Source organism: Pan troglodytes, chromosome 10 (assembly GCF_028858775.2).
Source record: "Pan troglodytes isolate AG18354 chromosome 10, NHGRI_mPanTro3-v2.0_pri, whole genome shotgun sequence".
NCBI classification, from domain to species: Eukaryota; Metazoa; Chordata; class Mammalia; order Primates; family Hominidae; genus Pan; species Pan troglodytes.
This window is the reverse complement of record NC_072408.2, coordinates 117,899,260-117,914,099: the sequence shown is the minus strand read 5'-3', so window position 1 is coordinate 117,914,099 and position 14,840 is coordinate 117,899,260. Positions and strand designations below refer to the sequence as shown.

At 51.7% G+C, this 14,840-nt stretch overlaps 1 protein-coding gene across 8 annotated transcripts in view; it reads right to left on the bottom strand.

Annotated features, from left to right (window-relative positions):
• Nucleotides 1–14,840, bottom strand: part of CUX2 (cut like homeobox 2) — a 319,403-nt gene that overhangs the window by 247,004 nt on the left and 57,559 nt on the right. The window contains exon 1 of one of the 8 annotated variants that reach the window (XM_054663543.2): nucleotides 5,581–6,785. The exons of 3 other annotated variants lie outside the window; for them this stretch is intronic. In XM_054663543.2, coding sequence (XP_054519518.1) covers nucleotides 5,581–5,811 — 231 coding nt within the window. In that variant the 5' untranslated portion in view covers nucleotides 5,812–6,785. Of the gene's footprint in view, nucleotides 1–5,580; nucleotides 6,786–14,840 lie in introns of those variants that run through there. 4 more of the 8 variants (XM_016924220.4, XM_016924218.3, XM_016924217.4 and 1 more) reach the window with 4 other exon arrangements.

Genomic DNA, 14,840 nt, shown 5'->3' with positions numbered 1-14,840 from the left:
CAGATGCAGGCTTCAAACCCAGGTCTGTGTGGCTCCAAATCCCAGTTATTCTCCTGATACTCCTGGGAAAGGCAGCTGGAGAGGAAGCAATCTACAGTCCCCATCTCCCTGGGGGTGTGCAGTATAGGCTCTGGAGAGGCAGGGAGAGCTCACATGCACACGTGCGTGAGCACACGCATGCACACGCGCGCACACACACACACGCACGCACACACACACACACAGAGCTTTCCAGCTTCCCACACTAGCCCTCTCCTGAATTTCAAAACATCTCCCCTTTGCTGAGTCACCTCTTCCGTCAGCCCCTTCCTGGGAGGAGGCGGACAGAAATCAATAGCCATTGCCTATCAACTCAGTGATCAAATCAACCAGCATTGGGCCCCCGAGGCCATGGCTGATCATTCCAAAACCCCCAAACCCCATTTCATTACAGTTAAATGAATATTTCCTTTTAATCACCCCCAAATATTTCTGAAGAGGCAGAAATAAATGCCTGGGGAGAGGCAGGCCATACATCTTAGCACCAGAAGCAGTGAAGGTCACTACCCAGGGAACAGGGCAGTGGCTCTCCCCAGCGCAGGGCCCTGACCCTCAATGTGGCCCCCGAGTCAATTCTGGGGATAGCGATGAGCCCAGGTCCCTGGACAGATCAGCCAAGGACGGCTCCTTAGAGGAGAACAGGTTATAAGGCATACCTGGGAAAACCGGGCTGGGAGAAACAGAGTGTTTCGGGTAGAACCACCAAGACTCACGCCCCATTCATCCAATATGGGAGCCACAGGGTCCCCTCCCTATCCCTGTCCTTTCTCCAAAAGAAGCATCCACATTCTCTGAGGGCCACAGCTGGCTGCGAGCCCAGGTGGTCCTGAAAGGCGTCAAGGTCACCAGGTGGGGCCAATCTGACTCTTGGTGTTCCATGAACTTGCAGGTGTCTCTGAAGCTCAATGGGCTGCTGTTTCCTCCTCTGGTAACCAGGAACGGACTTTAAAACCCCTCTTCTGGCCTGGCGGCTCTGAAAACAACCCAGCAATAAAGATAATGGCCAGCAGTCCATACTGCGTGCCAGATCCTTTCCTTCAATATGTTGTGTGAATTATCTCATTTTATAGACGAGGAACCAGGGCCACAGCGAGGTAAAGCAACTTGCCCTGCATCACACAGCCAGAGGGTGAAGAGCTGGAATTTGAACCAGGGAAACCTGGCTTTTGAATCAGGCTCTTCCCCTTTTCCCAGCTCCCCACCTGGCCAGTGTGACTATCCAAAGCTTTGGAACCCTCTGCAAATGATGGGGTTCAGAAGATAATTCCTGGGCTTCTCTTTGGACTTTGTTAGCCCACAAACCTCCCATGAGCCATCCTGAGATTTGGCTTCTCGATTAAATCCTTCTTAACGCCCCAAATCCATGCATGCATTCAACACGGATCCTGTTTTTTATACTATGTGAGGGGGGAAGAGTGAAAGGCAGAAAAAGGAAGCTTTGGCCTATGAAGGACCCTAGTCTACCTAACATGAACATGGTGCAGCCAGGACATGCTGGAATTAGAAGACATAAAAAAGATGATTGTGCCCCAAGAGAGAGAAAATGCAGACAACAATAAAGACAGAAAGAGAGGAGGCTCTTAGTAGTAGCCGTGGCGCTTAGGCAGGACTCAAAGCACAAATAGGTTAGGTTTAGGTAAAAGAAAGACATTCCAGGTGGTCGGAACGGCTTGGGCAAATGCATGGATCCAAGTTGGTCCAATCAGGGGGAATCCCAGGACATTTGCTAAAGCCTAGGAAAGAGCTGCTTTCTTTCCCTGGGAGTTGCCAAGGTGGTGAAACAGCTGCCAGGGGAGAATCCTGGCTCAGAACAAAGCCCACCCATACAGGGGAAAAGCTGAGCCAAGATCTGAGTAGGATGAGATAACACCATTTGAGCAGCTGGATACAGCCATGCCTGAAGCCAGACACCTGACCGTTTCAGGTCACATGAGCCAATAAAAATTTTCTTTTGTTTAAGTTGACTCCAGATAAGTTTCTCTCAGATAGAACCGTAAGAGTCCTGCCTGTTATAGTAGACAGTGGCCCCAGATCCTCCCCAAGTGTGACAAAGTCCCTGAAAAGTCTATTTGAGATTCATGCATCAACCAGTTCTCTTCTTTCACTTGGCCCCAACAGGGCATCTCCTTGCATCCCAGCACTGAGCACAGAAATGTTCACTGAATGAATGAATGAATGAAGTTTCCCTCACAGTTGATGTACGCCTGTCTGTCAAGGTCATATTCACTCCCTCTAACCCATTCCCTGGTCTTCGAGTTGAGAGATAGCATCTCAGTTTCCTGCCAGCTCCTTTATCTCTGGCCATCACACTCAGTTAAGTGACTGACTCCAAGGTATGTTCCCAGCACCCAGGAACAACTCTGCAAAGGGAAGATGCTTCCATCAGGCGCCCTGTTTATGGGAAACTGCCAGGTCGTTCCCGAACCCAATCACCCGTTAGCCACAGTGAGCATGGTGCACCGCTTGTCCACCCATCCAACAAGCATTGGTTGAGCATCTACTATACACCAGACCTTTTGCTCAAAGCATCCCAATGAGGGAGGCAAAAATCCATGAAATAGAAAAAGCTTCACCCCCATCCAATAAGACCGTCAAGGTAAGAGGAGTGTCCCCTCTAGGCAGGAAACTTACAAAATTATCTGTTGCTAATAATAATAAAAATAAAGTGTTTTATTCCTAAAAAATAACCCCTTTCTGTAAACATCAAGGCATCCACTTCAAATCTTGTTGGTATCATCATTAAACTGGCAAGGAATATCACCTTGCAAAAAGATAAGATAGTAACAATAGTAATAACAATAACAGCTTTTTTTTGATCACTTACTACGCAAACTGCCAAGCTAAATGTTTTAGCTACACTGTCTCATTGAACTTTTGCTACCCACTATGAAGTGGGTAAACAGAGGCTCAGAGAGGTTAAGGAGCTGTCCTGAAGTCACTCGGCAACTGGAAGAACTAGAACTTCTACACAGATTTGGAAGACTCCAAAATGTCTCCAAGCCTCAGCTTTCTCCCCATAAAATAGGAATAAGGATTTACTTTGAGGGGTTTCTACAAAGACTAGACGAGATCATGCATGCAAGCTGTTTCAGCACAAGGCCTGGCCCAGGCAGAGGGCCTCACTGAATGAGCCTGAGTATTTCATCATCAACATGTCCGTGACATGGTTGAAGGTGGGGTGGGCTCAGGGCACAGTGTGGTGCCAGGCTCAGGGGAAATCTCATGCCACTCTCCTCTCAGTTGTCTGCCACCAATGCTCAGATGTCAGTCGGCTTTGAACAAGTGCACAAAACAGTCTCAGGTGCCCACAACTGCCACAAGCCTGAGCTTGCTAGATCCTCCCTCGGAGGGAGAGCTGCCAGGTGGCTTCCTTGTCGGCTGGCTCCCACACCTGGCTGCTGCCCAGGGTGATTTAACCTGAGTCCCTGCCCACCTCACCAGACTGTTGGAGGAGAGACAGGCACAGCATTTGGCGCGGCCCACCCACGCAGGACACCCACCCCATAACCCATACCACGATGCCTCGGGCATGCCCAGCCAGATGCCTGGCACACAGCAGCTGCCTGACAGCAGCACACAGTGGGCAAGGCTGCAGAAAGAGTGGGTTACACATTGTGTGATTTTAAAAAAAGAGGATATTATGTGCCGACAGGACGTTTTAATCTGAGTTCAGGCGTTCCAGAAATAACAATAATAGCTCCTGCTCTATAGTACTTACTATAACCTTTTATTTAAAGTAAGAAATTTAACTCTCACAACATCCCCATGTAGTCGGTACTGTATTTAGCCCGATTTTGCAGGTAAGGAAACTGAGGCACAGATAAAGTGACCTGCCTGATATCACACATAGCTAGGACACACCGAACCAATCTGGCCCACGGAAGTCTGCCTTGTTCCAGAAAGACCCCAAGGTAACAAGTAAGAGACAGCCCTGAGCCTGGCTCTGTTATGACTCTCATTTTACAGGTGGGAAGACTATGGCTCAGAGAAGCTCAGCAACATGCCCAAGGCCACACAGTGTTTGAAGCCAGGCTCCAGATATGCATCTGGCACTGGCGCGACCATCTTCTATTCTGCAGAGTACCTGGTTTCTGTTTTGTAAGATGTGACTCCCCCTACCCACTCACCCACCCAGATCTGCAGAGGGTGATACCACAACATGACAAATCCCAGTGAAGGGACAGTGAGCCGGACAGGGACAGAGATCAAAAGGAGGTTCCTCTGGCTCCATGGCTCTGTGGAGAAGCCCGGCAGCCACCAGGTTCCCTGCAAGGCATGGATTTTCTAGCCTGGAGAAGCGGCTGTAGGGGGTCACACCCTGCAGGTGGCAGGATGCAGGGCTGCTGTGGTGTGGCCATCTGGGGGACCCTGACAGTCTCCAGGGCTGTGGCCAGAGTCCCTTACCACACAGCTCAGGGCAGCCTTCCTGGAAGGTGCATCCCAGGAACCAATCCTGGGGCACCAGCCTCCCCCGGGCCGCACTGACCCATTGTCACCCAGGGGTCCTCATCACGAGGGGTGAGTGCACCTTGAAAAAGTGCATTCGTGTCACAAAATGCTTTGGTATTTAGAAAGCAACACCCCTCCCAAAAACAAAACACCCATTGTTTTTATAGCCCAAGCTACAGAAGGCAAATCTTGACAAAACCATCTTGGTTGGAATAGGGTGGGTTAAAAATGGCCACAGCCCTCAGAGGGACCGGGGAGGGTTTTCCAGGCTCTGACTGGAGCTGGGGCTGAGGCAAGAGGCTGGGAGTCTACAGTGACCTCCTTGGTGGCAAGCTGAGCTGCCCAGGGAGGGCTCTACTGGGGGCTCCCCCATGCAAGATGGAAGTGCCCCACACATGTGCTCATATGCAACACATGCAACATGTGCTCACATACATACTCACACAGGTGCTCCAGCACATGAGCACTGCTCACACCCTCCTGTGCAACGTGTGCTCAGTCCACATGCTCTCATATGTAGCACACACATGCAAAATACATGCACACAACTCACTCTGCCACGTGACACCCTCCTCCATGCAAGCTCACATGTTCAAATGTATACAATTCACACACTTGTGGGTGTACACTCATGCTTACACACACGCATGCATACCCCTCTGACTTGCACACATGGGTGTCTGCACCCACACAGACCCACCAGTCACGCACCCATGTGTCTCCTTAAGATACACACACACATCCACACAAACAGAAAGACACAGAGGGCCAAGACCCACACCCAGCCACACCCATGGCCACCTCCAAAGACACACAGACACACACACAACTCATGAGTGCACACACAGAGATAGGCAGAGATCCACACTCAATCTCATGCATGGACGGCTCTCGCGGCCACCACACACACAGAGAAAGACACACGGAGAGCCACACAGGCCACGCATACATCGAGCTGGACACACAAAGGGGCACAAGGACACACACAGACACAAGCACACACACACATACACACACACACACACACAGTCACAGGCTCCTGCTCTCACATCCCCCAAGTCCTCTCAACCCTCGGCGGGTCCTTGCACTCACCCTGGGCAGCTCCTGCCTCCTCTCCAGAGCCGTCCAAGGCTCCCAGAAGTGTCCAGACACAGCCCCGCTCCGAGGGCCCGTCAGCAGCACCACCGGCAAATAAAAAGCGAATGTGCAAAAATAAAAGCGAAAGGCTGCGATAAAGTCGTTCCCTTCCCACAGGACTCTGAGCTGACGCAGGTTCTGCTCTGCAATAAACATTTTCATTCTAATTTTAAAAGACATTAGCATTACCTCTTTGGCTCTCGATTGAGCCAGACGGTACCTCGCCTCCTAGCTGCCCATCGGCCCCGCTGGGCATGGAGGGGACAGAGGGTCACTCTGCATGATGGGCACTGACCCAGGCTGCCTGGGTCTGATTTTACACCATCCGTGCAGGCCCCAGTTTCGGCGCCCAATAAACCCAATAGGTGATCAGAGAGACTGGGAGCCCCAAAGCTGGCAGAGACATCCCCCACCTTCCCCTGAGACTCCATCTCACCCCAGCCAGGATCCCTGCAGGTCCAATCCTGTTCTCCCATGTGAGGGCTACACATGAGGATGGTGGCTTTCAAATGGCAGGTCTGCCCCCAACAAATAGGGGGCCACCCCCACCTCCCCACAACTTGCCCTGCCTGCAAACCCGAGTCTCACCTCATACCTCCCAGCAGTGACCCAACCTGGCTTTCCGGGCTTGGCAAGAAATGAAGGAAGAAGAGAAACCACACAACGGTTTAAGAAAGCACCGAGCTATTTTTATGAGCTCAGAGGCCTAGACCCCAAAATGCAGCACTGCCTCTGACCTCCAGCCTCAGCTCTTGCCACACCCTGCTCACCCGGAGGTCCCAGGCACTCTGAACAGTGATTTGCACAAAGCCCACCTCCGAGCCTTTGGCCAGGCCGTTTCCTCCACCTTGAACACACGTTCCTGCCTCTGCTGGGGCAGGACCTGGTCGCCCTTCAGGTCTGAGCTTCCAAGTCACTTCCTTCCACACTGCTGAGCATTTGGGATCCTGTATTGAATGGGGCAACCCAGTTCCTGCCTTCACTGAGCATATGATGTAGGCGGCCTCCTCTGGGAGACTTCCTTGGCCTTCCAGGCTATATTGAGCACCTATCCTAACTCCAGAGGCCTCCCGGCTCCTACTCAGGGACAGCTCTTCTCAGGCTGGTTCTACATGCTGCACTTCTGGCCGTCCCTGTCTGGGGGCTCCCTGAGGGGAGGAGGCAGTCTGCGGTGCTCCCCCTTTCCCCTGCACCAGGCATGAGCCCCATGGGCGGCTGCTAAGTGCATGAATAAATGAATACCCAGCTTGTGCCAGCCGAGGCCAAGTCCCTCCAGCGTGGCTCACTGTCCTCCTCCTCTGAACTCACGAAGAGAAAGGGAATCAGGAGACCAACATGAGTCCTTGCTAGAGAGAGGGAGGTGACGTTGGCTTCCTGCTCTTGTCTGAGCTCCTCTGGGGCTGGGGGTATAGGTCCCCTCCGGCCATTCCCCCGTTAACATGTCACCATATTGTCAACTGGGGCTCCGCAGTCCCCGAGCGTCAAGATGTGGGATGGAAAGGAGAAATGCTGGCAAGGCAGCTCACAGCAGCCTCAGTGGCCTCCCTCCAGAGATGCGTATCTACTTTGAAAGGTCCCTCGTTGGCCTGTACCCGGGAATCCCCGGTGCCAAGGCCGATGACTGCAGCAGCTCCTCCCTGTCTCTCCCACTCAGTTCTTTTTTTTTTTTTTTTTTTGAGACGAAGTCTCGCTCTGTCGCTCAGGCTGGAGTGCAGTGGCATGATTTTGGCTCACTGTAACCTCTACCTCCCAGGTTCAAGTGATTCTCCTGCCTCAGCCTCCCAAGTAGCTGGGATTACAGGCAGGCACCACCACACCCGGTTAATTTTTATAGTTTTAGTAGAGACAGGGTTTTGCCATGTTGTCCAGCCTAGTCTTGAACTCCTGACCTCAAGTGATCCACTTGCCTCGGCCTCCCTAGTGCTGGTATTACAGGCGTAAAGCCACAGCGCCCAGCTCCCGACTCTGTTCTTACCCCTACGACCCTCCTCTCCATGGTGGCCTGAGACTTCTTTGCAAAAGGTAAGTGGATCCTGTCACTACTGTCCCAAGCTTACACCCTTCAATGGCTTCCTGTAGCTCTTAGAACTAAACTCCCCAAATCCTTACTCTGAGCCTCGGGGAAAAGTCCAAACTCCATGTGATGGCCTTGGGGCCTTGTCTGATCTGACACCCACCAACCACTCCAAGCTCACCTCTAACCCAGCAAAACGACTCACACACCCTGGAGCCTGGGTTCTCTGTGCCAATGCCCACGCCATTCCTGGTGCCCAATGCTGTGCCCCAGGTACAAAACAGCCACCCCCATCCTCTGCCTGCTCGCTGCAGTCTCTGCGGATCCTCCCTGGCTCCTGACTCTGAGCGCCTCGCTTGCCGAGCAGGACCTGCTGCTGTGAGAAAACGCTGTCTTGTGCAGTCACGGGTGGTCTGCTCACCCCAGTGACCCCCCTGAGAGCAGGAGCCCATTTTAGTTATCTAGGAGCTCCCCAGATCTGGCCCCGGGTAGGCACATGAATATGTATTAGTTATTGCTGCTGTGATTAATATCATTTTAGGATCCCTCTGCTGCTGGTGCCTTGCTCTAAGCTCTCATATTAGTTTGTTGCTAATAAATAAAGCCAAAAAGAAAGACCCTGGCTCCTCTGCTTCCTCCCCAACTTCCCATCCTGCTCTCTTGAGATGGAGGGCTTGGGGACAAGCAGGTGAGCAGTGTGTCATTTCCCAAAACACTTCCCAAAATTGAACAGGAAGCAGTGGGAGATGGGGTTTGTCACCCCAAGACAGGCATCTGAGTACCTGAGCCCAGAACAACATGGGTTTTCACTCCAAGGCCACACCTGGTGGTCTCAGGTGACACACACACATTTGAGGGTCTCATGTCACCTTCCTGAGTGTATCTGGACCAGAGCTCCCATCAGAGGCATGAGAAGGGAACAGGAAGGATGCCCAGTGCAGAACATTCGGGGGTGCTGGGCTCTGTCCGATGCGTTGGCAAGGCTCTGCTTTTAGGATTTAATCCTTTTTATCTTGACAACAGGGACTCACGTTCTGAAGCCAAGATCTTAGCTGCCTCCCAACTTCTTCTTTTTCTTTTTCTTTTTTTTTTCTTGACGGAGCCCTGCTTTGTTGCCCAGGCTGGAGTGCAGTGGTGTGATCTTGGCTCACTGCAACCTCCACCTCCTGGGTTCAAGCAATTCTCTGCCTCAGCCTCCCAAGTAGCCGGGATTACAGGTGCCCACCACCATGCCTGGCTAATTTTTGTATTTTTAGTAGAGATGGAGTTTCATCATGCTGGCCAGGTTGGTCTCTAACTCCTGACCTCAAGTGATCCACCTGCCTCGGCCTCCCAAAGTGTTGGGATTATAGCCTACCAACTTCTTCAAGCCAGATCTCCTGAACAATTCCAGCTCAACTCACAAACACACCCCGTGGCTGAGCTGGCCTTGCTTTCTGGAGGGAAAGAGGAGGCTGGAGGTGCCACTGAGCTGGGAAGCAGGGATGTGAAGCATCAGAGAAGAGGGACAGGACCACGGGATGGCTATGGGGCCTCGGGCAAGTGACTTTGCCTCTGTGAGCCTCAGTTTCCTCTTATGGAAAATGGGTGTAAGTGATAAAAGCTCCTAAGATTCCATACAGGGAGCACCCAGCAAAGGGCCCGGCCTCCCACTCTGCTCTGTGGTGGCCATGGGGATGATAATTTGGGTAAACCCAACTGGCTTCTGGGAGAGCAAGAAAGGATGTGAGGGGTAGGGGATAGAACAGCCCGGGGCAGACAAAGAACCTCAGCCCAGGCAGGTAGGGAACTTGAGACCTCCAAGGTCTGATTTCCCCTCACCCCCACCAGAGGGCTCCACTTTGTACTCTCTGGGCTGTCGGCAAGAATGCGGACCAGACTCTGGTGATAACTGCTCTGGGCACCAGGCAGCTCTTGGTTCTCCCTGCTGATGGGGGGCTCAGTGGCACACTTAATCCTGGAACCATCACTCATCCACGAGCCACTTGTTGAGCCCCTGGCACTCTCTCTTGTCCCAGCATCACTGCTGACCCTGTCAGCCTCTGAGCCCTTGCTCGAGGAGGCTCGGACTTGCACAAGGGGACTCAGCTCCAGGGTCAGCTCACTGCTCCTGCACGGAGCAGATGCATGAGAGCAACCACCATGTGCAGGGACTCACTCCAGGCCCAGCATTTCCTGACCCTACATGGCACCCAGCATGCTCCTTCATTCTGGCTTTGAGACATTGAAAGGGGTGACAATGTCTGAAGCAGACAAAATGGAGGCTGTGAGTTTCGCTTATTTCACGGAGAGAAAAAGTAGTGATGGTAGTAACGGTAATATTGATCAATACAATTTTAATAAGAACAGCTATAACTCACACACTGAGTCCTCCACCTGCACCCTCTCATCTACCTCTCACTGCAGCCCTCAAGGAGGGGAGCACTGCTATGCTTACTTTACAAATGAGGAAACTGAGACTTAAAATGGTGAAGTCATTTCCCTCCTTACCTCATTAGACCAGGAAATAAAGACTCAGAGAAGGCAGACCACTTGCCTAAGAACACACAGTGGGTAACAGACAGGAATTTGATACCAAGAGTATCTAACCTTCATCCATTTTTTTTTTCTTTGAGATAGGGTCTCACTCTGTTGCCCACACTGGAGTGCAGTGGTACAATCACAGCTCACTGCAGCCTCAACCTCCTGGGCTCAGGCGATCCTCCCACCTCAGCCTCCAGAATAGCTGGGACTACAGACGTGCGCCACCTCACCTGGCTAATTTTTGTATTTTTTGTAGAGATGGGGTTTTACCATGTTGCCCAGGCTGGCCTTGAACCCCTGAGCTCAAATAATCTACCTGCCTCTGTCTCCCAAAGTTCTAGGATTACAGGCATGAGCCACTGCGCCTGGCCACCCTCATGCTGTTAACCACAGCTGTTCCCACCCCAGGAAAACACATGGCTAGTCATTCAATAAACAGCATAAGAGATGCTATGGGGTATCTGGTGCTGGGCAGACTGAGGTGAAGTCCCTGGGTGCTTGCGGCTGACCCTCTAAACAGGAGGAGACAGACACTGAAGGCTGCATTACTCCCAAGGTGATGACAGCCAGGCAGGGGGCCAGGGGACAATTCTGTAACTAAGCCAGTCTACCTTCGTCCAGAGATCAAGAGAGCCTCCTTGGTTAAATAAGACAGCCTCCAGGCTGCACAAAACTTCCGGCCCAATGAACAAGACAGACATGCATTGAACAGTATCACATAAATCACTTCTATTGCTTAAAAGGTGGATGCACCAGCTGCAGTGGCTCATGCCTGTCATCTCAGCAGTTTGGGAGGCTGAGATGGAAAGATCACTTGAACCCAGAAGTAGGAGACCAGCCTGGGCAAACAGTGAGACCTCCATCTCCCCCCAGCCCAAAAAAATTAGCCAGACATGGTGGCACACGCCTGTAGTCCCAGATACTGGGGAGGCTGAGGTGGGAGGATGCCTTGAGCCTAAGGGGTTGAGTCTGCAGTGAGCTGGGACTGCACCACTGCTCTTAGCCTGGGCAACCGAGCAAGACCCTGTCTCAAAGAAAAAAGGTGGATGCTGCCAAAAGCTAGGTGCTGTTGCAACCGGGGCACAGGGGGAAGACACAGGTCTCTGACCCCAGTCCCCAAGCTCAGTTAACAGCAGAAGTTACTTACCTGGCAGGAAAACCAGGCTTCCAGCACGACCCTTGCCTCCCTCTGCCCGCTCCCGGTCCCTGTCCACTTCTCGGGCCCTTCCGCCACAATGAGGTGGCCAGGGCTGCTCACACTGGGCCCAGCCGCAGCCTGTTCCCCTCCTTCATGCGGCTCTTGGAGTGATCGATTCTGCCACGGGAATGGCCAGGATAATTTTTGCTTAGCTTCAATTACCTGGTTTTCATGAATTCCTCTGCCAGAAGGTTATAAAGCTTCCTCTAAAATGTGGGGGAAAGATTAAGCCTGCTTATGGTTAATAATACACTGTCCCCTGTCCGTCAAACTGCCTGTCTGCTATTGAAAGTTCACTATTAGATACTTATTTAAACAGCCTCGCAAGGCTTCCGAAGAAAGTGCAGTTATGCATTTTTCCCCTCCTTGCTGGCGCGAACGACTATAGATAAACATCAATTGGCTCCTGCGGATCACAGTCACAGTAAATAAATTTTTCAGGAAGCTTGAGATCCGCACAAAGGCTCCGCCAAGCTCCCATTTCACACAACATCAATGTTTGGCCTCCAAGAAATAAAAGCTCTAAGGTGTCCATCGCCAGGGCAAAATTATCAATTGTCAAGTCACTTTTAAAAGAAAAAGAAGATAGAGGGTTTCAGGGAGCCATTTCATCCCGCAGCTTAAAATAAAAGGAAGAGCGACAGGCGCTTCACCCACAAACTAACCACTGGGACTTCCCCCTAAAAGCTCAGGTGTTCATCGCCCCCCCGTCAAATTTCTGGCCCCAGCCCTGCTGCCCTGGGTGAGCTGAAGCAGTCAGTTCAGCTTGGAGCTGCCGGTTCCGGCTGAGTTCAGTGACTTCAGTGACTCAGGCGTTGGGTTATTTTTACTTTCTCAAAGTGGGTTTTTTTTTTTCACTACTTTTAGAAGTGGCAGACGAGGCTTGTCTATTATAAAATATTTGTTGCAAACACGCACTTACTTGCTCACCGCCCCACACACAGTTCTCGTCTGTGTAAAAATCTCAAGTCGCCGTGGTGTGAGGGGCAGGAGATGCAAAAGCTAGGACACCCTCCTGGGCGAGCCAGAGTTTATGTAACAGCACAGTTCTACTGGAGTCGGGGTCATCTAAGCTGGGAACCTGAAACAGGTGTCATTTTCCAGATGGGGAAACTGAGGTACAGGGGAGCCTGAGGAAGTGAGACATAGAGGTGGATGTACCTGCATTTGAATCTCAGCTCCACTACGTTCCAACTGCGTGGCCTTGGGCAGGAAACTTAAATCTGTTGGGCCTGGCCTGGTGCAGTGGCTCACGCCTGCAGTCCCAGCACTTTGGGAGGCCAAGGCAGGTGGATCTCTTGAGCCCAGTAATTCGAGACCAGCCTGGGCAATATGGCAAAAACTTGTCTCTACAAAAAATACAAAAATTAGCTAAGCTTGTTGACATGTACCTGTGGTTCCAGCTACTCGGGAGGATGAGGTGGGGAGGATCATTTGAGCCTGGGAGGCAGAGGCTGTAGTAAGCCATGATCGGGCCACTGCACTCCAGCCTGGGCAACATAGCGAGAACTTTTCTTAAAAAAAAAAAAATCTGCCAGAGCTTTGGTTTCCTTATCTGGAAAATAAATATGGATTACTACAGCTGTCCCTTCCTCAGAGGGTCACCGCAAAGATTAGCCTCTGCCATTCCTATTTGCCAGCTTTATTATTAAAGGTCTTAGACCCTCCTAGCCAATCGCTGGCAGGACCAGGGCTGGATGTGAGAAAGGAACACTGTTCTTGGAGGCAGCAGATCCAGCCCTGATTCCAGGCCTGTCACTTTTGCTTACGGCTCCTCTCCCAGTCCCAGATTCTTTGTCCAAATGAGACCTTGGACTAGTCAGTGTCTAGCATTAAAACCCACAGTGATGTCTTCCCAACAGCCGCATTGGGAAGGTACTATTATTATGCCCAATTTACAGAGATGAAAATTGAGGGTCTGGGAAAGGCAAGCTGTGAGGAAAGGCCAATAGCCTAGACCTCAGCTCAGCCTGCTCAGAAGACTCTGCTCCTCCTGCCTGACCACACAGCCCCCTGTTTGCAGCCAAGACTTCAAGTCTCAGTGTTTCATTCAGAGACACATCTGGGACTAATAGCTGGAGCCCTTCTTCCTGCCTGCGGATGGGGGAGACATTCGCACACCCTCTCTCTTCTTCCCCACAAAACTCCTAACAAAGGTCAGGGTGAAAAGGACACCCTTGCTCTCAACGTTTTCTAAAGATGCTGGTATTGGGTTGAATTGTGGTACCCTAAAATTCACATCATCTTGAACCTCAGAATGTGACCTTATTTGGAAATAAGATAAGGTCAGAAAGAAACTTAAATCTGTTAGAGCTTGGCTGGGCGCAGTGGCTCATGCCTGTGGTCCCAGCACTTTGGGAGGCCAAGGCGGGTGGATTTAATCAGTTATGTTAAGATGAGAGCATATAGGATTAGGGTGGGCCCTAAATCTAGCGACCCTTGTCCTTATAAGAAGAGACAGGCGCAAAGATAAGACAGTCATGTGGTGATGGAGGCAAGATCCAAGTGATGTGGCCACAAGCCAGGGAACACCAGGCAGGGCTGGCAGCCACCAGAAGCTGGGGAAGGTGAGGAAGGACCCTCCCCTGGAGTCTGGAGAGGGAGCACAGCCCTGCAGACACCTTGATCTTGGACTTCTGGCCTCCAGAACCATGAGAGGACAAATTTCTACTATTTTAAGTCCCTTTAGTTGGTGGTAATTTGTTACAAGGGTCCTCAGAAAGGAATACAGTGTTCTTCTATAAAAAGTGCATAGAACCCTAGGTGACAATTATCTGGGCTTTGGGAAGGTTCCAGGCTGGGTGGGGTGAAAAACTGAAGTGGGCCCCATCAGTTGGGCAACTGGGATGAGGTGGCCCAATCCTGTACCCCTCGATGGCCTGATCTCTGTTCTTAGGGGTCTGTACAGGGAGGAGTGAACGCTGCCCGGTTGCACTTGACCTCCGCCAGCAGCAACCCCAGCTGTGTCTCCTCCGGGCCTTTGTGAAAAGGGCACGGCTGAGTCAGGAAGTACACTCTGGCAGCTTTGGGGCTGCGGATCTGACTTCCCTCCGCAAATAGGAACAATAAGGCCAACCTCCTGGGGCCAAGTCCAAGACTGTCTTTTATCCAGTCCATGGTGCCCGCTCACCTGGCCCTGGCTGGAGTGGGAACACTGACTCCTTCAGCCACCTTTTGGGTGAGTCCAGTGAGTAACCCCTTACATGGATGTGCACACGGATGTGCAAACTGAGGCTGAGAGTGACTGAATTCCTGGCTCAAGGTCCCATGTAGTGAGGACGCGGCGCAGCCGGGCACAGACTCACTCTGTCAGATTTCACTCCCCCGTGGCCTTAACCCAGAAGATCAAGGAGAAGCACACAGGGAGCCTCGGCACACAGTAGGTGCTCCATCAATGCTGGCTTGTGCTTGCTTAGAACCTGCTGTTTGGTGATGGCATTGTTTCTCAGCGCCTCTCCTGAGATGAGAAGGAGACCTCAA